Here is a 27,971-nt window from a genome sequence, read left to right as displayed (position 1 = left end):
TGCCTAAATCGGGTGGACATCGTTACCTGCTGGTAATTGTGTGCACCTATTCAGGCTGGGTAGAAGCATGTCCTACTCGTACAGAGAAAGCAGGAGAAGTTGTGAGATTCCTGCTACGAGAAATAATACCCCGATATGGACTACCCTGTTCTATAGGATCGGACAATGGTCCAGCTTTTGTTCACCAGTGCCTACAACAACTGACTCATATGCTTGGTATAAAGTGGAGGCTTCATACTGCATATAGACCCCAGAGTTCTGGTAAGGTAGAGAGAATGAATAGAACTATTAAGAACCAGTTGGCTAAAATGTGTCAGGAAACCCAACTTAAGTGGAACGTTCTCTTACCTATAGCTCTATTGCGAATCCGCAGTACCCCTACCAGAAGGATGGGCCTCTCTCCTTTTGAAATTATGTATGGACGACCACCTCCCGTACTTGGTAACTTAAGGGGGGATTTGAGTCAGTTGGGAGAAGGAATTACTCGGCAGCAGGTTGTAGAGTTGGGTAAGACTATGGAGGAGGTACAGAAATGGGTACAAGATAGATTACCTGTGAATATTTATCCCCCTGTTCATAGTTATCATCCAGGAGACCAAGTGTGGATTAAAGAGTGGAATAATGTACCGTTAGGGCCCAAGTGGAGAGGTCCTTATGTTGTTCTTTTGTCTACCCCTACAGCGATAAAAGTAGCAGAAGTGACTCCGTGGATACATCACTCCAGGGTTAAACCAGCAGCAGTCGATTCTTGGCAAGTTACAGCAGATCCAGAGAATCCCTGCAAGATCCGGTTGAAACGCACTACTCAGTCGGAGTAACGAGGAATTATTGTGGATTACAAATTTTATTGTTACAGGTGTGAGTGAGAAGGCCATAATAAAGCCTGTCCGCTTACCAACACATAGTGTATAAGCCAGGAAAGTCTCGAAGGGACACCTGTGAAGACGAGCAGAACTCCATTCCCTGCAGCCCTCACATCCTGGAAGCTGAGGTTCCATCGCACGGACGAAGACTGAGGATGACGGCGAAAGATGTGCTTTTGATTGTGTTTATTTATATGTGTTTTTATATTCAGGAAGGTAGAGGTACCGACACTCCTAGCTGTGAGGTATGCATTAAGACTACGAGAACAGGTAACCATATTTCCCAAACCCTAATTTGGCATTCACAATACGAGTGTAAAGGAGATGTATCGAGATGTAGATACTTAAATATAGACTATAGTGTGTGCCATTTAGGAGTAGGAGAACCTAAGTGCTTCAGTCCAGAGTATCAACCTCGTACAATTTGGTTGACTCTCAGGAATGGAGATCCTCAGGGGACCCTAATTAATAAGACGGTGTTAGAATCCGTACATTCTTCGGGTGTTCTGCTATTTGATGCGTGTAAAGCGATATCGAGTGGTAGAAAGCCGTGGAATGTATGTGGGGATCTTAGATGGGAGAGGACGTATGGGTCTAATGATAAATATATTTGTCCCAGTAGTAAAAATAAATATGTAAGTCCTAGATGCCCAAATAAAGACTATAACTTTTGCCCATATTGGTCTTGTGTGGGGTGGGCGACTTGGGGACAGACAGTAGACAAAGACATGATAGTGACTAAGTTGCCGACTAGCCCTTATTGTAAGTCTATGGAATGCAACCCAGTCCATATACTTATTAATAACCCCGACAAGTTCCTAGATAAGTATGGCAATTTATTTGGGTTTCAGATATACGGGACGGGTTTAGATCCTGGGACATTATTGTTTATAGGAATAGAGACTGATACGGTATCCTCCCAGACTCATCAAGTATACCATTCCTTTTATGAAGAGATGAGTATAGATAATAAGATCCCCCATAACGCTAAAAACCTGTTCATTGACCTAGCTGAAAGTATTGCCGGTAGTCTTAATGTTACCAACTGCTATGTGTGTGGAGGTACTAACATGGGAGACCAATGGCCTTGGGAAGCAAAGGAGGTAATGTCCGGTTCTGAGGCAGTTGACCAACTAATATCTACACAAGCCGATTATCATTTGAGTGTTAGAGGTAAATCTGAGTGGAGATTAAAGACCTCCATCATAGGTTATGTTTGCATAGCAAGGAAAGGAATAATGTATAATACTTCTGTAGGAGAATTAACTTGTCTAGGGCAAAAAGCTTATGATGATGATACAAAGAATACAACTTGGTGGTCGGCTTCAAATGTCTCAGAACCATCTAACCCGTTTGCTAGATACGCCAATTTAAAGGATGTGTGGTTTGATCTATCCATCACATCTACCTGGAGAGCCCCAGCAAATTTGTACTGGATCTGTGGTAAGAAAGCCTATTCGGAGCTGCCACAGGACTGGGAAGGGGCATGTGTGTTGGGTATGCTCAAACCATCCTTCTTCTTGTTACCGATTGAAACAGGTGAGACTTTAGGTGTTAAAGTGTATGATGTGAATCATAGGAAGAAAAGGGGACCCATAGAGATAGGCACCTGGGAAGATAATGAATGGCCTCCCCAGCGTATCATAGATTATTATGGGCCAGCCACGTGGGCTGAGGATGGTACCTTTGGTTATAGAACCCCTATTTATATGCTCAACCGCATTATAAGATTACAGGCGGTGGTTGAGATTATCACTAACGAAACATCACAAGCGCTCAATCTTCTAGCGAAGCATAACACCAGGATGAGGACAGCAGTCTACCAAAATAGATTAGCCTTGGATTACCTTTTGGCAGTAGAGGGAGGTGTATGTGGGAAGTTTAACCTAAGCAATTGCTGTCTTCAAATAGACGACGAAGGGCAAGCAATAGCTGAGCTTACTAGCCATATGGTTAAACTAGCGCATGTGCCTACTCAGGTATGGAAAGGGTACAATCCAAGTAGTTGGTTTGGTAGCTGGTATGAGTGGTTTGGAGGGCTTAAGGCAGTGGTAGGTGGAGTCCTACTGATTTTACTGTTGTGTCTACTCCTACCGTGTCTTATACCCTTAGTAGTTAGGTCTGTGCAAAGCCTGATAGGAAGTATAGCAGAGAGGAAGGCTGCTGCACAGATAATGGCGATATATAAGTATAAGGCTCTAGATCAAGGAGAACCAATGCAGGAAGATGAGTGTTAAAAGATTCACATCATAAGATAAGTCTGGTCTGGTTCAAGGTAACTTGCGGTGTAAGCAAAACTAAGGTTATGTGATGCCTCAAGTAATTGTAAAATATCAAGAGGCATCAAAGGGGGGAATGTGGTGGAATCTCGGTAAAAATAAATTTAGTAGGCCGAGATTACCACGTGGCATGTGTACGTGCATATGCTGACGTATCGATCAGTTGGTTGCACGAGGCAAGATACGATCAGTAGTGTACGGAGCATGTGCAAGAATACAGGATATAGTATTCCCCCTCCTCCATTGTGCTGGACAAGCCATGCGGTCAAACAGGAAGTTAATTCTTATTTGTGTTGATTGGTTAAGAGAATGTGCGGGTGGAGCTTAATATGGGAGGAGTTATATGCCTATATAAGGAGCCTGCACTATTGTCCGGGGCTCAGAACTTGCTGTATTTTGGTGACATTAGTCCCTCTGAGTCCCGATCGGTGATCCAATAAAGAATCTCTTCCTTCCTGAAGAAACCTGTGTCCATCTCTCTGTGCTTGGCTTCCGTCAGTTTCTCCGGTATCAGTCTCTTGCTCTCCTATGGGATAGTGCTTTGCTCTCTCCTCCAGCTCTGCTTCACTCCTACTTGATATTTCCTATCCTAATGTTTCTAATACCCCACCTCCTATAGACTGTAAGCTCATTTGAGCAGGGTCCTCTTCAACCTATTATTCCTGTAAGTTTTCTTGTAATTGTCTTATTTATTGTTACATCCCCCCCCCCTCAAAATATTGTAAAGCGCTACGGAATCTGTTGCCGCTATATAAATGGCAATAATAATAATAATAATAATAATACTTGCCTGACTTAATCGGCACCACCTGTACATTTCACAATAAGATACATGAGATAGCCCCCCACAGGCAGTAAACATTCAGCGGATAGATTTATCACTCTCCACTTTAGTTCTGTGCCGATGATAGGGTTGATGTATTGATATTAATGTATTGATTGATTGATGTATTGATATTGATTAATGTATTGATTGATTGATGTATTGATATTGATGTATTGATATTGATGTATTGATATTGATTGATGTATTGATATTGATTGATGTATTGATTGATTGATGTATTGATATTGATGTATTGATTGATGTAGTGATTGATGTATTGATATTGATGTATTGATATTGATTGATGTATTGATATTGATTGATGTATTGAGATTGATGTATTGATATTGATTGATGTATTGAGATTGATGTATTGATATTGATTGATTGATGGATTGATGGATTGATGGATTGATATTGATTGATGTATTGATATTGATTGATTGATTGATTGATTGATTCCCCTCCCCCAGTGAGGCAGGCAGTGATTGTGCAGGGACTGGGCTGACACAGGAGGAGAGGCAATGTCTGTTTATTGTTACGGTTTTAATAAAGTTTAACAATACAAGATGCGCCCATGATGCTTTGCGCTCCCCGGACAGTGTGAGCGCCAGGCTGCATGCTCGCTGCACTTCCGCTTCCGGTTTTGACGTTGTGCCCCCGTTAGCGCCGGTTCCCGGAGGAGGTGGGAGCGGGAGGACAAGCAGAGTCCGCTCCGGTGAGTGGGGGCGGGAACGGGGCCTGGGGCTCACCGGGGGGGCTCAGCCATCACAGGCCGCTAAATCCCCGGGCTGGAGTAAGAGCTGCTGCGGGGACTGAGGCAGGGATGGCCGGGGGGGACCGGTAACACCTCTCCCGGGACTGGGAGGGCTGCCCTGACCCGGGGGGGATGGTCTGCCTGCTGGCCTGGACCTATGAGGGGCTCAGTGTACCGAGAAATGTCACAAAGTTCTGAAAGTGGTACCAGGAATGGACGGCTGTTTCCATGGTGATTGCTGGATATTGGGCTCTGGGTGCCTGTGTTTACACTAATTATTATCACCAAAGCACTGCTCACAGCTCTGTGTGTGTCAGTGAGTAAGAGAAACAGCCTGTGCCTTCATGGAGAGATGGGACCTTTAGTGTGGATGCCTGGTAGAGTCAGGGTCACACAGGGCAGTATGAATCTCACAAGTGGGAATGGGGCACACTGGACTGTAATGGTGCCTTTTATAGTGAGGGACCTTGTGGAGTAGGGGAGCACACAATACCACAAATGAATCATGAAATATGGTGGTGGTTCCCTTGGTTTGTCAGGGCTCCCACTAAAGAGGGTGTTTAACAAGAAGATTTGTGGGTTAACGTAGGATGAATGGGTTCACACTGGACTGCAAGGATGCCTATGATTGCAGAGCATACCCTAGGTCAGGGAAAGGCAACCTTGGGCACTGCAGATGTTTTGGACTACACGTCCCATGATGCTTTGTCAGCATTATGGCTGTAACAGCATTGTGGGAGATGTAGTCCACAGCATTTGGAGTGCCAAAGGTTGCCTACCCCTGCCTTAGGTCCTAATTGGCGATACAATGAGATGCAAAGATACCCTGGAAAGCAGAGGGACATTTTACTGCAGGTGGAAGTTGCAAATTAATATTTGCAGATAAATGATATTTTGCTGCTCCAGCTGTTATTGAGTATGTTTATGGTGGTGATCCCTTAGCTGAGCATATTTGGACTTGCTTTCCATTTCTAGAATGGTTGTATAACACTTGTATAGACCAGCAAGCCTTGTAATTGTTCTAAAATGGAACATAAACGTTAGTGATAGATTTACATGATCACGGTAAGAAAATGATCACGGTAAAAAAACACGAGTCCACCTTTCTTATCTTTTGTATTCTTTTACTCAGATTATTTAATTTGCACAGTGTTTGTCCTTCATATTTCAATGTGGGAAGTAACTGATGCTGTGTCCACTTTCTCTAAAATACAAGAAGCTTCATAGGAGTGTTTGGTACTAAAAATGTTTAAATGTTTCTTTTGCTTGGTGTTTTAATTACCCTGAATGTCTTTCTTGACTAAATTAATATCTGACATGTGAAATTCAAGTGTCATGTTGTATATCCTGTTATTATGCTGAACAATATACATTTATCTATTTTTTTTTTAAGATATTGAAGCCGTTGTTTCCCCTTGCAAACATGTCTCACTCAAAACGGGATCTGGAAGATTTGAAATCATGGATAGAGAAATCTATCAAAGGAGTTCTGGGTTTCCATGAGCCTGCTGCTGTTTCTGCTGCTCTAAATTGCATAGGGAAAGGAATGGACAAGAAAAAGGCCTCTGGTGAGTGACATAAAAGGTTACTTTGGAAGTGGATTGTCAGAATATCTGATTAATGATATAAACATGTAAGATGGGGACATCTTCATATAAAAGAAATCAGAAGTGCCTTTCAGCTGAGCACAAAATCTCACAGGTTCAATACATAAAAATTAAATCAGAAACTATCCAATGAAATTGCACTCTTTGTATTCTTTTGGTATTTAATATTTAGCTTTTATGATAGTCCAGTTACAATTCATATCACAGTGGTACACATGGGTTTTGATATGTCAAGAGGCAGTATCCAACTGGTGGGTGCTTATTAAACAAACAATTGATTCATTATTTATAAATGACACCATGTCCAGTCAGTTTGTGATTTTATTCTTTTGTGTAAAAAAAAAATATATATTTTCTTTATCAAGACCATTTGAAGCAGTACCTGGACGATTACACGCCACGGTTTGTTGACAAACTTTATGATGCTGCCAAAGAAAGTCGAAGCTCGAGACATTCACGGTCAGGTAGTGAAAGGAGCAGGAAACGTGAGAGCAAGGTAGAGACTTTGGTTTTTACTTTTCTCTAATTAAAACACTGATACATTTTCCTACCTCTCCTATAGTATGTCAGTGGCTTGTACTAATAGGAGCCAGAGCCATTTCTTGTCCATCTGCATTCACGGAATGTTTTCAAACAGTTGGCTGGCTATTTACTGAATGCAGAATTCTGAGCTATGCCTGGTTTAGTGTGAAAACACCATATTTTGTACTAAAGAAAATAAAATCTTTACAATCCATACTGTTAAAGAATAAGGCGGGCTAGTAACATGAGATTTTTTCCTTTGTACAAATGTAGACAATGTCCCTGCTTTATAATGTGATTTATAATTTGTAAGGGCTAGAATCTGTCATAAGAGCTAAACCTATCCGTGGTAATTAAAAAGAACCCCTCGTTTTCGTTCATAATTTTTTACTTACAACTATAAGTGATATAATAGACTTTCCAATTTTATATATATATATATATATATATATATATATATATATATATATATATATATATATATATATATATATATATATATATATATATATATATAATTCACCATATATGTGTCCAAGTGAACTTTTGTTTAAATTGAAAAAAGCAATAACAATTCAATTTACAAAAAAAAAGAGCACTTTTTTGTTGGATGCAACTGAGGTTCAATTTCTACCCTTCCACTAGACATTGGCAAGAACAAATACAGCCCTTGCGACAAGACATTTACTCCTGGCGAGCATGCCATGAACTGTCCAGGCTTGAAGTGGTAGTTACTTTCGGACCTGGCTAGTGGTGTAGAATGTTTTGAGCTTTTTTTTTTTGTTGTAAATTTATAGAATTGCTGTTAAATTACCATCATTATTTTTGATCATTTGTAATAGAATCCAGCACTATGTGTGCAATCAGATTAGAGGCTATGGTGGTAATCTGCGGTCATTAGAGGTTTGAAAGAGGAATATTGGGATTAAATACTGTTAAAATAGATAGACCGACAGGCAGTATACAGGCTGTCCATTTTGTAGTTGTCTCTTTATCTGCATGTTTGTTTTTGCCTTGTTAAGGAAGTGTTTGTGGATGATTCAGATCACCCCAAGGAAACATCCAGTGTGAAGAAAAAGCGGACTCAGCGCTTTGAGGAGGTGGAGGAAGAACCCGAAGTGATCCCTGGTCCACCCTCTGAGAGCCCTGGCATGCTCACCAAGATACAGGTAGCCTAGTTTGTACTTTCTAACCATGATTAGATTGTTATGCACCTGCCCCTTGTCTACGTGTCAATGCAGTGCTTCCATTTTCCAAGTATTTTTACAGTTAGAGCTCTCCTCCGATTACTTGCTATGTTACTAGAGATATCTGTGTGTGGTTTATAAAGCTTGATGGGGTGTTCTCTGTGCACAGGGACTACAAGATACAAGTATTATATAGTTTGTTTTCACATAGAATTGTTATAAAACTGTGGGAGGCAAATGAGTAGTTTATACAAAAAAAATGGTGCAACTCTTTTTCGTTTTTTTTTTTTTTTTTTTGCTTCCATGCGACATTTCCAGTTATTGAGGGAATCCAACATATTACAGTTACTTATAGAGTGCTATGTACTTACCGTGCAACTATCTTTCTATCCTCGTTTAAATAGCTGCCTGGGAGCAGGTCCATCACCTTGTGTTTCTATTTTTAACAATGTCGGTTTCTTTGTTTTTACAGATCAAACAAATGATGGAGGCTGCCACAAAGCAGATCGAGGAAAGGAAAAAACAGCTTAGTTTTGTTAGCCCTACCCCAGTGGTATGTACACTGTCCGACCAAACTATAAACCGTGCACCTTCTATAGTGTTTTACATCACACTTGTGAATTAGTGGGAATCCTAGTGACAGGATCCACAGCGCTCACTAAACACCAGCTCACAAAATGTGATATTTATTTATTTTAAAACTCCTAACTTAAGCAAAAATGCTGGGTGCTATGCTGTTTATTCCTCATTCTCGGGTCCTCTACCAGAAGCCTGGGAGTGTGAGGGTTCTGCTCAGTATCTTAGCTGTTCCTAGAACTGCTTATACTGGACAGCGATCTTAAATGTCGCACCTGGAACCCGAACTTGGGGTTCACCGCCCCGAGTGCTCCTATCACAACTGGGACTACTACCGCCTTTACTTTCCGCATCCTTCTCCAGCTAACATTGATATTTTCAGATATACACACACTTTTTGAATATTACTCGGTAGATTTTCTGTAGCGATTGTTCACTGAACTGCATATTGTGAAAAACTGCCATGTTGATTGCACGTTTTTTAAATAGGGCGAGAAGCTTTATAAAAGTGGAAACAAGTCTTCAACTTGGCTACAGTATGGCTCTTTCACTTTGTAACAGTGGGGTCTCTCCACTCAACTGAGAATAATGGAAGGTTGGCAAGAGAACTGCACATTTTTGGACAAAGCAGCAGAACTCCAGAACTTGCTAAAACCTTAGAGGCTCTGTCATCAAACAAATAACTGTAATCTGCTTCTAAATAGCTGTGTATGAATCATTTTTTTTTTTTTTGTAATTTTTTTTCTTTTTCTGAGCACCGAATTTTCATAAAATACATAGAGAAAAGTTTGACTATTTTTTTTTTTTTTACTTATGTATAGCCACCAAGTTCACAAACCTTAACAAGGGCCACGATAGGCACCAAAACAACTTTAGTTTAATGAAGCAGTTTTGGTGTATAGATCATGCCGCTGCAGTCTCACTGCTCAATTCTGTCATTTACGAGTTAAATTACTTTGTTTATACACCCCTAGTCACACCACCCTGCGCGTGACTTTTACAGCCTTCCTAAACACTTCCTGTAAAGGAACCTAGATATTTTAGATTCCTTTATTGCAGTCTGTTTAATTTGGAATTTATCTCCTGCTCTGTTACTAGCCTTCTAAAGCCTGCGGGAGCCTCCTGTGTGTTTTTACAGTGCAAGAGGTATTGAAAGCTGGCATATGGAAGAAAAGATAAATCTAAAGGCAAATGGCAAGGCAGGGGGAGGGAGTATACTTATTACGATTTAGGGAGCATAAAGAAAGGAAAACAAAAAAATCCAAAAATCTTGACAAAGCCACTGTAATAGTTTTCATTACTGCTACTTTGGCTTCAGATATGCTCTTTATGTGCCATTTTTCCAGTTAAGTGACTAAACCACAGTCACTGCTAGCTTTGTCTGTATGATGTCCATTCATGTTGTTGTTGTTTTTTTGTTTTCTTTGTGTAGACGAAAGTATTGGGGGGGGAGTCAGAACGCCCTGTGATTGGGAGCACAATCCAACCTTCCCAAGCTGCAACTTTCATGAACGACGCTATTGAAAAGGCCAGGAAAGCGGCCGAGCTACAGGCTCGCATACAGTCCCAGCTGGCCTTGAAACCCGGACTCATAGGAACCACTAACATGGTTGGCCTTGCCAACCTGCATGCCATGGGAATTGCACCACCGTGAGTAGAAAGTTCTAACTATGTAGAGCGAGAGTAATTTTGGAATCTATTCACTGACTCTGGTTTCACGCCCTCAATGCTAATCTAGCGAATCAAGATGTTAATATATTCATATACTAATGTTTAAAGAAAGTATTGACTCATTTGTATAGTTACAATCTGACACTAAACCTGCATCTACTGTTTGCTTGTTTATTGGATGGTAACAGTATGATGCTGCTTGGCATTGCACATCACGGCTTCTCTCTAAAAGTGGCAGAGATTATACAGCTAACTGTAATCCTCTTTGCTTTCAGTAAGAGTGATTGTTGTAGACTCTAGATCCCTGCTCCACACACATTAATGGGGGTCACATAAATTAGAAGCAAGATTCCTATTTCTTCTATACATTTGACCCAATGTTTAGATGGAGTTTCATTAACTCTAATAATTGGAATAGGAGGGGCATGCTAAATCATAACATTGCCGTGATGGAGGTTCGTCCTGAAACAATCCCTTGGCATATGTTTTAGGACAGAAGGAATGGTGTGCTATACAAACGGCTGTGAAGATCACCAATTGGATAATATACATACACTGGTTACAAGTCCCCCAATATACACCGGTATGGGAATACCCCAGTTAGAAAAACAGTAATTCCATCTTTTAATCACTTGAAAATATAAAAACAAAACCTAGTGTAAAACCGTATAATACAATGTTAAAAAGTAAGGGAATTATTGCACTCACAAACACTCTCCCACTAATAGTGGCCACAAGAGCACATAATTAGTTCAAATAGTCCTCCAAAGCGGGACTCCAAGATGTTCTCCGTCAGCCGAAAATACAAATGTTTGTATAGCACATAACACCATTCCTTCGGTTTTTTAGTATATCACAGCTTTTGGAGTTACCGTAACCGGGGTGTTGGTGGAGACTAGGAGACACATGTTTCAAGGCCAAAAATAAAATGGCACCATGACAAAAATGTGATTTTTTTTTTTTTTTTTTTTGAATAATATTTGATTAATTTAACATATGGATTTGAAAATGTTTTCATATACAGTCAACAAATATAAAAATTCTTCACTTTTTCAGAAAAGTGGAGCTGAAAGATCAGACAAAGCCCACCCCCCTAATCTTGGATGACCAGGGCCGCACAGTGGATGCCACGGGGAAGGAGATCGAACTCACCCATCGCATGCCAACTTTAAAAGCCAACATCCGAGCAGTAAAGAGAGAGCAGTTTAAGCAGCAGCTTAAAGAAAAACCGTCTGACGACCTGGAATCCAACACCTTCTTTGACCCCCGTGTCACAGTCACTCCTGCACAGCGGCAAAAACGGAGCTTCAAATTCCATGACAAGGGCAAGTTTGAGAAGATTGCTCAGCGACTGCGGACGAAGGTATTGCTTTCATCAACCCTCAAAATTTCATATCTTGTTTTACTAGTTATGCCCAAAAAGTTGCTTACTGCTGCAAGCCTGGCGCCCTCCAGTGGTTAATTTCTACTTGCCGGAGCTGAATATTCCCTTTCTATTGAAAAGTGGGGAAGTGGAATATTTGAGCCCTCATTTACATTACTGCTTTCTAGACTGTTAACTGACAAGTCAATGGTCTGCGTGGTGATGATATACATGTATCTTTTGTGTTTATAAATGATACATGTATATCATGATGCAAAAAAAAAAAACGGTTTTTACTTGTTTTTCTTGGGGCTCAATAGACCATAAATAGACCCAGGTTATAAAGGCTTTGTTCCCGTAAGTACTAGAAGCCTAAATGTGTGCTCTTGGCATCAAATTGACTCAATATGCAATAAAAATTTTGCTTTGGGAGACAAATAATGTTATTTTACAAATAATACAATAAAACCGTTGAAGTAGAAAAGACCAGGGTGTAAATCTGAGCACATTACAGCAAGATGAAGAAAGGATCCTCCATGAGCATCAGAAAGGATCCTAAATGGAGGGAATTAGAATCCGGACAGGGGGGGAATTGAAGGGAAAAGGAAAGATTATGATTTATAAAATGAGGAAGAGATGTGGCCGGAGATCTGTGCGCCACTGTAAGAGACAATGTGCAGGCGATCTGTGCGCCACTGTAAGAGACCATGTGCTGGCGATCTGTGCGCCGCTGTAAGAGACAATGTGCTGGCGATCTGTGTGCCACTGTAAGAGACAATGTGCTGGCGATCTGTGCGCCGCTGTAAGAGACAATGTGCTGGTGATCTGTGTGCCACTGTAAGAGACAATGTGCAGGCGATCTGTGCGCCGCTGTAACAGACAATGTGCTGGTGATCTGTGCGCCACTGTAAGAGACAATGTGCAGGCGATCTGTGCGCCGCTGTAACAGACAATGTGCAGGCGATCTGTGCGCCACTGTAAGAGACAATGTGCAGGCGATCTGTGCGCCACTGTAAGAGACAATGTGCAGGCGATCTGTGCGCCACTGTAAGAGACAATGTGCTGGCGATCTGTGCGCCGCTGTAAGAGACAATGTGCTGGTGATCTGTGTGCCACTGTAAGAGACAATGTGCTGGCGATCTGTGCGCCACTGTAACAATGTGCTGGCGATCTGTGCGCCGCTGTAAGAGACAATGTGCTGGCGATCTGTGCGCCACTGTAAGAGACAATGTGCTGGCGATCTGTGCGCCACTGTAAGAGACAATGTGCTGGCGATCTGTGCGCCACTGTAAGAGACAATGTGCTGGCGATCTGTGCGCCACTGTAAGAGACAATGTGCTGGCGATCTGTGCGCCACTGTAAGAGACAATGTGCTGGCGATCTGTGCGCCACTGTAACAATGTGCTGGCGATCTGTGCGCCACTGTAAGAGACAATGTGCTGGCGATCTGTGCGCCACTGTAAGAGACAATGTGCAGGCGATCTGTGCGCCGCTGTAACAGACAATGTGCTGGTGATCTGTGCGCCACTGTAAGAGACAATGTGCAGGCGATCTGTGCGCCGCTGTAACAGACAATGTGCAGGCGATCTGTGCGCCACTGTAAGAGACAATGTGCAGGCGATCTGTGCGCCACTGTAAGAGACAATGTGCAGGCGATCTGTGCGCCACTGTAAGAGACAATGTGCTGGCGATCTGTGCGCCGCTGTAAGAGACAATGTGCTGGTGATCTGTGTGCCACTGTAAGAGACAATGTGCTGGCGATCTGTGCGCCACTGTAACAATGTGCTGGCGATCTGTGCGCCGCTGTAAGAGACAATGTGCTGGCGATCTGTGCGCCACTGTAAGAGACAATGTGCTGGCGATCTGTGCGCCACTGTAAGAGACAATGTGCTGGCGATCTGTGCGCCACTGTAAGAGACAATGTGCTGGCGATCTGTGCGCCACTGTAAGAGACAATGTGCTGGCGATCTGTGCGCCACTGTAAGAGACAATGTGCTGGCGATCTGTGCGCCACTGTAACAATGTGCTGGCGATCTGTGCGCCACTGTAAGAGACAATGTGCTGGCGATCTGTGCGCCACTGTAAGAGACAATGTGCTGGCGATCTGTGCGCCACTGTAAGAGACAACGTGCCGGTATATTACGCCACATCCACTGTCTATTGCCTCACTGGGAATCATGGGCAATGCCTAGTGTACTGAAGCAAAATCCAGCAATTCTAGACCCAGACCTAGTCAGTCTTGTACAACAACACTTCCCTGATATTATTCACGCTTTATCTACCCCAATGTATAGGTTTTCAAGTATAAGGATTCCAATGTATAACGTTAGTATGCCCACTTCCCTGATATTGATCGCACTTTATCCCAATGTATAGGTTTTCAAGGATAAGGATTCCAATGTATAACGTTAGTATGCCCACTTCCCTGAGGTTTGGAAAATCTCTCTTGAGACCAAAACATTGCCTGTTTGTAGTATTGCTAATAAAATGGTCTGTAGGTTGCAGACTGTTTAACCCCTTAAGGACACACGACATGTGTGACATGTCATGATTCCCTTTTATTCCAGAAGTTTGGTCCTTAAGGGGTTAACAGGAGTCCCAGTCATGTTGGGTCCCCCTGTTTTTATTACTTTTATAATGTGCCAGGCTGTGCAATATATGCTGAACCAATTTGCCTTTTATTTAATAGACTCAGCTGGAGAAACTCCAGGCCGAAATCTCCCAAGCGGCCAAGAAAACCGGCATCCAGGCTTCAACCCGACTAGCGCTCATCGCTCCCAAAAAGGTGCTAAAGGAGGGTGAGATCCCAGACATTGAGTGGTGGGATTCCTTCATTCTCCCCACCGGCACAGAATTGTGAGTTTTTACCTCTACTTATAGATTATTTCTTGCACATATGCTCAATATTTACTTTAAATAGTGTCTCATTAATAAGCATCGTGTTTTGATAACTTTGAAATGATTTCTATAGATTCTAAATTGCGATGTCTTGTTTTGGATCTCAGAGAAATAAAGGTCCAGGCACTTTAATGGCATGCTGTGGTTCCATTAAAGTGCTTATTTTTTTTAATTTTTATTTTGAACCAAGGAGTGCCTGGACCTTTATTTCTTTACAATATTTTGGAATTTGGTGTTTGGTTCCTGGTACAGCAAAGCACCCTGGCTCCCTGGAGTGAGTGCAGTTCCCTACATATCCTGATTGTTTTGGATCTCAAACTTGCCCCTCCGGTGGTTGGATTACCATTTATCTTTTATGTGCACTTCATGTAGATTTTTCTTGTTTGTTTATGTAATTAATGGTTCACCTTTACTAAACCACTATTTATATCTTTACTTTTTTAGAACAGAAGAAAGTTTATCCAAACGAGAGGAATTCTATGGTATAACAAACCTCGTAGAGCACCCGGCACAGCTCAGTCCCCCAGGTAAAATAATCAACCTTCTAATATTAGTTAACCCTATAGTCTATAATTATGCACATTGCATACACCAGAAGTCCTATACCATCAGTTTCATTCTTTTTTATTGAAGTAGAAATCAATTCATGTGGCTTGTGAATAAGGGACACTCCACTACCCAAATACAAAATAAATACAAATCCGTGTTAGGTAGATATACTCCAAATAAATGTTGCATGTATTTAATTATGCATTTATTCATTGGAGTTATATCTAAAAATCAATTTAAAAATAAAATAAAATGTAGATCTCTTGTCTGCAGCCTTTGCTAGCCCTCCCCTTCGAACACTGCCTAGACTTGCTGTGGCTGTCCAATCAGACTTTTCAATGCGGCTCTATGAGAAGTCTTTGCAAGGCAGGTGCTCTGGGCAATTGCTGCCTCTCGAGTTCAGTGCAAATAAGCGAACCAAACCAGGAAGTAACATAACAAGTCTGCTTGGAAAAGCTGGGGGGTGTAACCAGCATCATTTAGAAAAGTGTACATTTCTGTTGAAATCTGCACTTTTTGTAAATGAATAAAATAGTTACTATGTATAAAAAGCACCAAGTACTATCCTATTGTCTATTGATTTTAAGGCACAGCTGTGTTAAATTGGCTAAACCTAGCCTTGAAATTGCTGCTGAAATAAAATGACCGGATAGGCTGGCAATTTCAAGGCTAGGTTTAACCAATTTAACACAGCTGTGCCTTAAAATCAATAGACAATAGGATAGGAATTGGTGCTTTTTATACATAGTAACTACTGCTCCCCAGTATCATTCACTTGTATCCATTTGTTTCTTGTTTAATAAAGTTTCCCATTTCACTGGATACATTTTGAATAAGTATAGCTGTGGGAAGTCGGTTTGATGCCCTACCAAGCCTTTTGAAGGAAAGCAGTTGAAGCTGTACGTACTTTATTTTCCTTTTTCAAGTGTAAAATCTGCCCTTATTTAGGGCGTATTCACCCCCTTTTTTGTATGTAGGGGGTGGGTTTATCCTAGACTATTTCTTACTAGATGTTTTATCAGACGCCCAGTGTTTGGACTGATGAGCATTCTGTTTGTGTTTGCAGCTTGTCTACAACTAAGCCGGTATTAAATGTACTAAGGTTTAGAAGCTTGATTTAACTGTTAATTGTAACAAGCCTACATACTAATCCTGTTAAGGCTCTCGGTATGGTATTGTAGTACGTACAGAACATGCATGCCAGGTTAGGATTAAGGAAATGTAGTTCACACACAGTGGCATGGTTACCCAACTCTTAACTAGATAATGAGCTTTTTTGGTTTGTTTTTTGTGTTTGTTTCACCTTCTGTATTTTGTTCTGCAGTTGACAAAGATGCTCCAGTAACACTCGGAGTTTACCTTACCCAAAAAGAACAGAAAAAGCTGCGCCGTCAGACAAGGCGAGAGGCACAGAAAGAGCTGCAGGAGAAAGTACGTCTAGGGCTGATGCCACCACCCGAACCCAAAGGTGAGATCGTCACAAAGCGTTATTGCTCTAATACAGGTGCGCTCACAAGTAGGTCACCAGATGTTTTAAAACTACAGTTTCCATGATGCTTTGTCATTCTAAAGGCATGCAACGGCATACAGAGCATCATGGGAGTTGTAGTAATACACCATCTGGGGATCTACCTTTTGAGCACTTCTGCTCTAATATAACTGTCTGCATTATGGTGTGTGTTTTCTGCTTCACATGTTGTTCCATAGTTGTATTTAAAGGGTTACTCTAATCTCAATGACCCATTCAGCGATTTGAAGTGGTTATGGTGCCTGGAGTCTGTATGTGCAGGATATTAAACTCTGCACGTACTAAGTTTAACATCTCTGCTGCTGGAGCTGTAATTCAATTTCTGGCAGCGTCATGGCAGCATCATGAACCAGCACGAAACCATGAAATTCATTGGCTAAAAGTGGTCAGCTGATTCTCGGCCAATGAATGAGCAGCAGGATTGGCATCTGGAGTTTGCAGCCAGATGTCGTAAACCTGCATCAAAGTAGACCAGTTGCCCCAGCGGTACCCAGGTGAGAGGACACACTGTTGCATAACAGTTTGCTCCGATACCAGGAAACGGGGGCAGAGCACTCCTCAGAGCATAACCGCTATAGTGCACATGATGATTGAAGTAACTCCCTTAATATTGATTAATGCACGAATATCATGAATATAGGAACTGGTGACAAAGCGAGAGTGGTTAGGCTGCTTCCCAGACGTAGCTTACAATAAAGTATTCTGAGCACTGGCTCTTGTATAGAATAAAAGATGTCAATACAATATCTTTTGTTTACTAAAGCAGAGTGATCTACCATATAAATGGTCCAGGAAGAAAGTCTCCTTAACCCCTTAAGGACACATGACATGTGTGACATGTCATAATTCCCTTTTATTCCAGAAGTTTGGTCCTTAAGGGGTTAAAGAATTTGTAGTCCCGGATAACATAAGGTCCACAGGGAGAGATTCCTTCCACCAAAACAATGCTATGGGGCTGACGGTGCATTATATAAATCCGTTTATAAATGTGGTCACCCCAACGGATTATGGCAGTTTTGCATTAAGGGAGGCATTATCTACGAGTATATCCAGTACTCACACTCTTACATGCAACCAATTGTGATATCTTATAATTCAGCTAAATTTTTTTTACCAGGTTAGGTGTGTAAGATGGTTGTGATCTGCATTTTATTTAAAGTTCACAAAAGGTACCTGATATGCCAGTTAAAGCACCCACATGGTGCTCTCAATCCTAGAACACACAGTGCTCTTCTGTGAAGTCTCCATAGATTAGGTAGTTCATATGTGTATACATGTGCTTAGCTGGTTTGTCTAGTTGACTACCTGGACTTGATGTCTCTTCTATTCTTTGTTTCTAACGCATGTATAATGGTATACAGAGCCTGTACTAAAGAAGTATCTTTTTGTTCCAGTGCGAATATCAAATTTAATGAGAGTATTGGGGACAGAAGCTATTCAGGACCCAACAAGGGTGGAAGCCCATGTCAGAGCCCAGATGGCAAAGAGACAGAAGTAAGTTCTCATGTATGCAGGTCTGCTCCTGGAAACTGAATATGTAGTTGGAGAGGGGGGAAACTGCCAACATAATTTTGTATGTCATTGATGTTTGTTCTATTCTGTCCATTCTTATCACGCTAAACAACGTATTGGCTGGATGGATTAGGCCAGTTGGAGTTGTATTGCATTGTATACTTTGTTTTCTTGTTAAAAAGACTGTATGCTGTTTTGTTCTTCCCAGAGCTCACGAAGAAGCAAATGCAGCCAGAAAATTAACAACAGAACAGAGAAAAGAGAAAAAAGTAAAAAAGCTAAAAGAAGATATTTCTCAAGGTGTCCACGTAACTGTATATAGGTGTGTATCAAACCACTAGTGATATCAGGCCCCAGCAGGCATTAAACAAAACTGTCCACGTAACTGTATATAGGTGTGTATCAAACCACTAGTGAGATCAGGCCCCAGCAGTCATTAAACAAAACTGTCCATATAACTGTATATAGGTGTGTATCAAACCACCAGTGAGATCAGGCCCCAGCAGGCATTAAACAAAACTGTCCACGTAACTGTATATAGGTGTGTATCAAACCACGAGTGAGATCAGGCCCCAGCAGGCATTAAACAAAACTGTTCACGTAACTGTATATAGGTGTGTATCAAACCACGAGTGAGATCAGGCCCCAGCAGGCATTAAACAAAACTGTTCACGTAACTGTATATAGGTGTGTATCAAACCACTAGTGAGATCAGGCCCCAGCAGTCATTAACCCCTTAAGGACACATGACGTGTCTGACACGTCATGATTCCCTTTTATTCCAGAAGTTTGGTCCTTAAGGGGTTAAACAAAACTGTCCACGTAACATAAGACCTTATTTTAATGTAGGGTGTCTGCATTTTTGTTTTTCTGCAGGAACAAATAATTGCACAAGCAATGAATTCAGTGTCAGTAAAACTGTATTTTCTTAGTCTTATATACTAGATTTCGTTTTGTGCATAGGCACTTGTTTCCAGAAGTTACACGTTTGTCATTTAGGATATGACTATTTTGATGCTCTGATTGTGCAGAACATTTAGATCCCAGAGAATGCAAACAATGTATTCTTTTTCTATTGGTTTACAAATAGCACAAAACAAAACTTAGTACAACAATGCATTCCTCTTGAAAGTGCATTTTTTATGGTAGCATTCCAGATAGATGGGCAATGTTTCAGTCACACTTACTGTCTGTCTGATATAAATTCTCAAAGTCTATCAGTAAGTGAAATGCAGTATGAGCACAGTTAGTGTGGCTGAGAGACGTGTTTGGAAGGGTTTGTGTGGGAAGACACAAAGAGTGGACAGGTCAAACAGAAGTGGAGAAATAGACGACGAGGGGTGTAAGAGAGTAAAACAGCACTTTTGGAGGAATAGAATACTCAATTATTCAGTGACCACAAAGCCAGTATGTCGATCTCAATCTGCCATGAACTTCAGGCCCCATAATTCTCACCCAGCCACACACTTTTAATTTTTTTTTCTGATTATCTTTGATCTGGTAGCACCAATGTTTGGAGAGGAGTTAACTGATGATTACCCAAGAAACGTTTGGGTATTGGGTGGAATGTTGCTGAGTTTATTCATGTAGGTCAATGATTAGCTGTACATTTATAAGTGAAATAATGAATTTCCTGTCTTTCTTTTCGATTCATGCGATGCTTTGCTTATCTGCAATGGGTTTACTGTTTACTTTTTTTTTTCTTAGTATCAGGAATTTAAGCAACCCATCCAAAAAGTTCAAGATTGAAGCCAACGCAGGCCAGTTATACCTAACAGGGGTCGTAGTTCTACATAAAGATGTCAATGTGGTGGTGGTAGAAGGAGGTAAGTACAATCCCTATATCCGGAGCATTTATAAAGGAATCTAGGTGCCAAAAAAGTAACTTATTATGCTTTATAAAGCACCCCCACATTCTGCAAGGCTGCCCATGAATACAAATTGGTACATGTAAAAAGACTAAGGTACCGTACATCGACAACAATACACAAATTGACAAATAAATGCAGGAGGAGTTGAATGTCTTATTTCTGTGGGTGCTTACTGGGACAGGAGGGGTGAGAAACAGGCCGGTGGGAATTGCATATAATATCGCAAGCTGTACATTAGTAGCACAAACGCACTCTTCCATTTAAAAAAAAAAATGTTGTAACTTTATTTTAATGTTTTTATTAAGTTATAATAAAAGTACAGTCGCTCCTGCATTTAATCGGTGTCACGTTTTCTGTGTAGTGCGCATGGTTGGTTGCATTACTTGTAATCATCATGGACAGCTCTGAAAATGTACAATTCACAGGCACCGTCCAAATATTTGTTCCTATTCAGGTTGATTTTCTGCAGACCGGCTGGCTGACCAGAGTTATTTACTAAAAACAGCTGATTTACACAATGCTTCCAGTTCGGCTATTTTGGCCTTAAATTCGAAATTCTCTTTGAATTCTGTCTTTAGTGAATAACCCTGATGGTTTCCATTAGTTCCATTAGTTCAGTGAGCTTGTTTACAACACTGTTTTCGAGATACTTTCCATCCAGTGCTGGGATCTGCCTGAAAGGCCTTTCTTCATAGATCTTGATAGTTCATCACGGCAAAGCAGACTCGCTGATTAGTGTTTGCACTTCGTACATCGCCCCTTCGTACATCGCCCCTTCGTACATCGCCCCTTCGTACATCGCCCCTTCGTACATCGCCCCTTCGTACATCGCCCCTTCGTACATCGCCCCTTCGTACATCGCCCCTTCGTACATCGCCCCTTCGTACATCGCCCCTTCGTACATCGCCCCTTCGTACATCGCCCCTTCGTACATCGCCCCTTCGTACATCGCCCCTTCGTACATCGCCCCTTCGTACATCGCCCCTTCGTACATCGCCCCTTCGTACATCGCCCCTTCGTACATCGCCCCTTCGTACATCGCCCCTTCGTACATCGCCCCTTCGTACATCGCCCCTTCGTACATCGCCCCTTCGTACATCGCCCCAGTAAATGCTGGAGGAAATAAAGGGGAACTTTTAAAAAAGAAAAGCATGACTTTTTTTATGACTCCTACGGTGATCAAATCCTTCTTGTATCATTGTTACCTAAAATGTGTTTGTTTCCAGTGTAATGTCTGCTCACCTTGAAATCCGTATCAGCGATTTATCTGATGTTTGTTGTATTTGATATCTCTAGGGCCCAAATCACAGAAGAAGTTTAAAAGGTTGATGCTCAGTCGAATAAAGTGGGATGAACAGACAACGAACACCAAGGGAAACGGTGAGGGCTGTCATAGTTACATCGCGTTACATAGCTGAAAGTACACATGTCCATCAAGTTCAGCCTTCCTCACATCTGTTTTCTGCGTTTACAGAGCATTAAGAAAATTGCAGATTTAGGAGGAAATTGAGGCACCGCTCGTTGTGGTTAGGTTCGCTTAGTGACCCTTTATAAAGAGGGCTTTTTGAGTTCCTTCACTAAAAATCTACAGAATTAATGCCATATGAATGGGATAATGTGTCTGATGTTTACTCTTATTTATATTGTGACTCTCAAATTATACATAACATCAATTAGGACAGACTTTTGACAAATTTTCCTAGAAAAAAAGAGCCATGCAAAATGTTAAAAAAAAATTTGAGAGCTCTGGGTGGTTCGTTAGTTAGTTTTACTTTGTTTAAATTTCACTCAAATAAAACTTTTCTAATGACATAAAACAGGCTATGTTTTAACCATTCGTGACTGCAGTTGTACCAGATTATTTTTCTCATGATGCTTATGCAGTCTGACGGCTGAGCCTCAAGGAAAATTGACGGCAGCAGATTGGATACAAATTGTAGATTTATTTGATGGTAAACCTGCGGCAGACAAGCTGCTATGAACTGTTTTTCCCATAATTCCAAAATCATGGGAAATTAAATCCTTAATAGATTATCATGTGTTGCTAACCACTAATACTGCAACCGTTTCCCTAATGCTCACCCAGCCTTAAGATTGCATTTTGGCAGTAAAATACCTAATTTAATGTACTGTTTAGTTGGCTTGATTGCTGATGAAGCATAATCGGAAATTAAGTACATTAACAGCTACAGTGTGATATGACATCAGAGAAATTGCTTTCCCACCTGGCATTCTGAGTCCGTACCAGGAGGATGTGATGTTAAATTACTTCTTACTGAGTGCCTTTGGAGTGTTTTTTAGGAGGACAGGTGGAGCCCTGAAGCTACCTCTGCATGCCACTTATTTATAGACCTGATTCTTGGCCCCTGATGGACAGAGAGCCGTTTTCAGCCCTGGGTCCCATTTATGTGGCATACTGGAACCCTGGCTTTATTGAACCCAAATTTAGATTAGATTTAGATACCAAAGTGGTATGCGTACTATACTACCTGCAGGTTGTAATAACAAGAAAGTCTTGATTGTTTAGAAACTCATCGTCTTTAATTTGTTGCAGATGATGATGAATCAGATGAGGAGTTGGTTAAGAAGTCCAATAGGTGCTCATTAGTTTGGGAGGTGAGTAACCGTGTCCAAAGGAATACCCAAGATGCAGTCCATACTTTGTTTTGTATATCTTTTTATCTTTTGTATATGATGTGGTTTTTTTTCTTCCAGTTCTTTATTTTTGTTGTGCATAGAGTAACAAAACAAACTTGCATAGCCACAACTATAGCTGGCAAATTAAAATGGTTCAGATCATCAGAATGGGAGGGCAAAAGGTGGCTCAAAAATACTAAGTGGGGGGGCGGGGCCTGCCCGCCATGCTGACCGGTCGCATGGGGGAGAGGCTCCTGCAGAAATATGGCCTTCTCGACCGATAATCTGGGCTTACAGCCGAGACCAGAGCCGGAGGGAAACAGCAGGGTGCCGGAGCTGAGGCTGGCGCATCAGCAGGCTCCGAGATCGGAAGTTTTTGGGCCACACGGGCTGTACAAGGATTTGGAGCTTGCGGCCTGCACGTGAGAGGGGCGGGATGGTCGTCCGCCACACGACAGCTCTGGGGCACACCTCACAGGCGCCTCCCCCCCCCCCCCCCCCCCTGGACTGGGGGGGATATCCCGGTCCCCACTGGGGGGCAACGAAGCGACCCCCGTTGAAACCAGGCGAGACAGGAGCGCACTACATGACCAGCACCGGGCATAGATGATTGGCTCACCGACACACTACACCCAGCGTTGTTGCATGAGCCCAGGAGAGCAGGCATACCGCTTAGCCCACTATCTTCAGCAGCCCGACGGAGCAGGACAAGGGGAACGGAGCGACCTACATGCGGGGACCCAGTGGACACAAACAGTTTGCATATCTGTGACTCTCACATTTATTATGCATTTTTACTGCTCTAAGATTTAATCAGCGAACACACATAGTTTGCCATATGTTTTGCTTTACCTGCTTTTATGCTACATACTAATTCTCTTGCAAATACTATGTGAAGATGATATAGGCAAATGTTATCTGTAACTGTTAAATGCTAATGATGTAGTCAAATGTAATAAGCAATTGTTATAAGCAAATGTTAAGAGCAGATGTTACATGCAAATGTAGGATCTCCATCTACTTAAGTGACTACAGCGATGACCCAGCTAGCATGTACCTAGTCATGTGGATCTAACTACCTACCATAGGCAATCTAGCAATGTCAAGCATAAATTGTTATATACTTGTTTCAGTTAATTTAACTCTGACAATACACTCGGTTAGTTAAGCTAGATAAATTTTTTTTTTAAAAAACTGCGATTTTTCATGCCACCGCTAAAGATGTATTAATCCTGCAATACGCTGTTGTGGCATCTGTCTGTTGTGTGTTGAAACCTTGTACCCACCCGCACAACAAAAATAAAGAATTGGAAAAAAAAAAAAAAATACTAAGTGATGTAGGTAGATTTGTAAAGAACTCCCACACAGAGCCGGCCATGTGCCTCAGGTAGGAAGTCCAGTGTCAGCCTGTCCCCCTACGCAGGAGTGTTTTATCGCTGGGGAATGCGGCAAGATAGGAGCAGGGTCGGGTATCCCTCTAGCCTGGAACGAAGACCCGCATTAGGTAACCACGGACTCTGGTACACAGACTGTCAAAGTCCCTCCCTATTGAGAGATTGCAGATGCTTTTGGTGGTCTGTCACCCTGGATAGCATCTCCCGCATAAGTGGGAGATGCGACTGGGTATTACCCCTAACAAATTTCATCCCAGATAGGCCGGAGTTGAGTGGCATTGGTGCTCCCGCCCCCCAGCTCTGTCACCCCGCTCACCCTCCTGGGTGAAGATGGAAGCACCGACTATTCGATGGCAAAAATCTCTTCCAGTCGTTGTAGTATGTGGTCTGACTTTCTGTGTTGTGCTGTCTTGGGTCGTAGCTGCTGAGGAGCATGTGGTGAGACCGCAGACGTCCTCTTTAGGGACCCAGCAGCAGTCATAATCTGTGCAGTGGCAGTATTCTATATGCAGCCTAAGCTTGAGAATCATGTCAGTGGGGACCGGGATAACCCCCACCAGTCCAATGGGGTGGGGGTGAGCGGGGCTAGGTACAGGTTCTACACATTCAGCCAAAGAACTAGGAGAGCGGCTGTGTAGGCCTCAAAGCTTTGATTCAGGCACTCCAGTGGCGAGGGAGCACTTAAGAGGTATCCCAAAAAATACAAGATTCCCTGCACATGTAGGTTGCTTCAGTCAGCCCAGGAATATTCCCTGATTTTTATGCCAAATGCAGGAGCTCTTTCAACCCACGTCTGGTCTGCCTGGCAGTCATGCACCACCCCTGCCCCCCACCGGGTTGTTATTTATTTTTAATTCTTTATTTTTGTGGTGCATAAGCTTATAACAGACGGTTGTGAGGTACCCCAAAGGCATTCCTCCAACGCATAATACAGTTGAACATAGAGGTACATGAGATAGCTAGCACAATTTTTATATTTAAGGATAGTTTGATTGGTAAACAGTAGAGGGTCTCACAGCTAATTCTGTCTCATAACTGAAGGCAACATCGCTGGTATATCTAGTTAGCTAATTTTGAGCATCATAGAGTAACATTCGAATTGAGTAATACAGTCTTAGTCTAGCTTTTATACAAGAGTGGATTACATATGTTTAGCTTAAGCTCTTCACACAAAACATATATTCGGTAATAAGCTATGAGCCAAGGGTAGTGGGAGTGATCCCCTTTACTCGCTATAGACTAGGTGCACACATGCAGCGTTATATTCAAGGCAACTGCTGATATGAGCTCATCAAAGGGATTAGATAGCAGATTGATATTTTTCTGAGAGAAACAAGAGAAGGATCTAGCTGAGGTATAGAGGGGTCACTAGATATTAACCATTGCCTGAATTGGTAAGAAGCGACTTTTGTGACATGGTCTTTGAGAGTCAGTGTCCGCCCACATATTGGACTATACTCAGCTGTGGTATTGTAGGTCTTTCCGGTAATCAGTCCATGCAGGATGCTCGGTCGCGTGTGTGGGCGCAGTATGTGGGTCTCTGCTTCAGCCAATTCCCCTGGCGGGTCGCATGGGGGATTTGGATGATGTTGACTGGGTGTGAGGGAAGAGGAGCCTCTCCCTGGCCCCAGGTCTCAAGTTGGGTCGGCTCCTGTTTGCCACAGACGCGGGCATATATGGGAGCTGGGTCTTTCCCTTTGTGGGTGCCGCGGGTGGCCCCGGTGTTTTGCTGCCGCCAGTGGCGGGCGGGCTTCCGGCGTGGTGGCTGAAGCTTTGGAGGGATTCTCCTTAAGACCTCCGGCCCGTATGGGTATACGGTGACTTTAGCAGACGTAGTGGGGCATGTTGTACCTGGGATCGGTCTGCTCTCTCCTCTTCGCCTTCACCTCTGTCTTTACTCCATGAGCAGGGGAGGACCTGGCGAGGTGTTCTAGTCGGGCCCAGAATTTCTGGAAAATCAGATCCAGGCTGGTAGGTTGTGTTTGTGTGAGCGTGGGCCCAGACTTTGCATCCTCCCCATTGCAGGAGGATGAGGGGGACGGTGGCTTAAGCTGTGCTTTGCGGTGCGTTTGGGCGGCGGGAGAGCGGCAGCCTCTCACTTATCCGCCTTGTGTGTAGGCCTCAATGGCTGGATGATTGGGACCAGAGCATAGAACCTCAGGAGAGGTGTCATCCCGTAGGTCTCAGTGTCCCGAGTCACTTAAGAGCCAAAAGAAGTTGGGTCACAGGTTCTGTTCAGCAGGATTCCATTCTTATCGCGTAAGATTTCAGGAGCAGCAGCACCATGCGTCTGCTCTGCAGTCAGGGCGCCCCCTTCTTGTTATTTTAATTATTTTTTTCTTATTTTGAAATTAAAAGTGATAGGTCAGCTTTCAAGAAGCAATGTCCTGTAATATTAACCGGAATAAATGCATTCAAAACAATCCCTACTAGCAATCTGTGTTTCTCTTTATATCCTGCGTGGCAATTCGCCCATTGCTGCTCCTCTCGCTATAGCTGTAGAAGGTGCTATGTAACTTTTGTGATGGAGATTGGATGTTTGTTACTCTCCTGTTTGTATCACTCTTAACACGTTTCACTTTTCTGGCTTTTAGGGTACAGTTAAGGAGCGCAGCTTTGGCGATATGAAATTTAAACAGTGCCCAACGGAAAACATGGCGCGGGAGCACTTTAAGAAGCACGGGGCAGAACATTATTGGGACCTGGCACTGAGCCAGTCTGTGCTGGAAACTGCAGACTAAGACCTCTTCTATCCTTACAGCAAGGATAGGCTACCCATGCTGCACCACTCAAACCGAGGAACGAACTCCAGACAGACCTCCTTAAATCACAGTGTTCAAAGCTGTGTTCAGCCTAAAATGCATCAGTGGTTTATTTATGAGCAAACTCCCATTCTCTTCCGTTTACGGCAAAGCTCTTCCTTTAAATAGCACTGCATTGTGGGTATTAACCTGTCTGTGGCATGAAGTGTCACGCCATTGTGAAAACAAACGGAGTTTGACGCAGTTTTTGCCGCTCCAAATATCTGGTCATACATATATAAACAGTCTTTGGGGGGTTTTTTTTGTTTTTTTTTTAATATTTCCCACTTTTTTTTTTCTTTTCTGGGCCATACAAAAAAAATGAGGCTTTCTTTTTAATATCGTTTATTATTAAAACGATTTATTTTGAATAAAAGTAGGCCTTGTTTTGTATTAAGCCAGGGATTCCCTTGGTTTTTCATGCAAATAAAAAAGAAAACTGAAAACTTGAGTGGGTGATGTTTTTACTACAGATTCACATCTACGCAGAAGTTGTTTGTTGTTAATATGCCCCAATAATAATGCCTTTCTACACAATACATCTGGGAAAAAGATTAACTACTACACAATATTCTCTTTTCTAATTTATCAGATGTGTTTTTTTTTTTTTTTACGGCTATAATTGTAAATGGGTTTTATGCAGTTAACCTATTGGCAATAGCAGAACCAGAATTCTAGTCTTCAAATAGCAAAACTTTGTTGGAAAGAGTTTAATAACTTTGAATTCCCGGACATCATAAAGATTTTGTTCATTTCTACATTACCAATGTTAATGTCCAAATTTTAAAGCCACTGAGCATGACAGGTGAAGCTCTCAGCCAATCAGTGATGTCCAAATATGTCCCACTTAGCTGTATGCTTTACATTGGGTTCCTGTAATGGTTAAGGAAAAAAAGCAATGTTTGGGTCTCCATGCTAAATCTTTTCTACACTGACTATATTTCACCATTATGTAAAACTATTGGGAGTTTTCCCCTGTTTTCATACATGTGCCGAAGGTTTACCAAAGATGTTGAATTTGGATCCTTATACTTCTGAGGAACTTTTTCTTAAAGGGACACTGTGCACCATAACCGCTTTAGCTTAATGAGACATTTTGAGTGTATAGATGATGGTAATGCAGGCTCACT

The 27,971-nt window shown here is 42.2% G+C and overlaps 1 protein-coding gene across 1 annotated transcript; it reads left to right on the top strand.

The window, feature by feature from the left end:
- Positions 1 to 4,482: 4,482 nt before the first annotated feature.
- PRPF3 (pre-mRNA processing factor 3) lies at positions 4,483 to 27,565 on the top strand. The gene is made up of 16 exons (XM_063439066.1): positions 4,483 to 4,686; positions 6,119 to 6,293; positions 6,698 to 6,828; positions 7,877 to 8,023; positions 8,514 to 8,594; positions 10,050 to 10,267; positions 11,345 to 11,651; positions 14,341 to 14,507; positions 14,994 to 15,076; positions 16,423 to 16,566; positions 18,021 to 18,120; positions 18,347 to 18,460; positions 19,846 to 19,964; positions 21,306 to 21,389; positions 22,564 to 22,625; positions 26,635 to 27,565. The coding sequence occupies exons 2-16, from the start codon at positions 6,149 to 6,151 to the stop codon at positions 26,779 to 26,781; spliced, it is 2,049 nt and encodes a 682-aa protein (XP_063295136.1). The 5' UTR covers positions 4,483 to 4,686; positions 6,119 to 6,148; the 3' UTR covers positions 26,782 to 27,565.
- The last annotated feature ends 406 nt before the right edge of the window (positions 27,566 to 27,971 follow it).

This window comes from Pelobates fuscus, chromosome 13 (assembly GCF_036172605.1).
Source record: "Pelobates fuscus isolate aPelFus1 chromosome 13, aPelFus1.pri, whole genome shotgun sequence".
NCBI lineage: Eukaryota > Metazoa > Chordata > Amphibia > Anura > Pelobatidae > Pelobates > Pelobates fuscus.
Note: the sequence above shows the minus strand (reverse complement) of the source record. Positions and strands in the feature narration are given on the sequence as shown.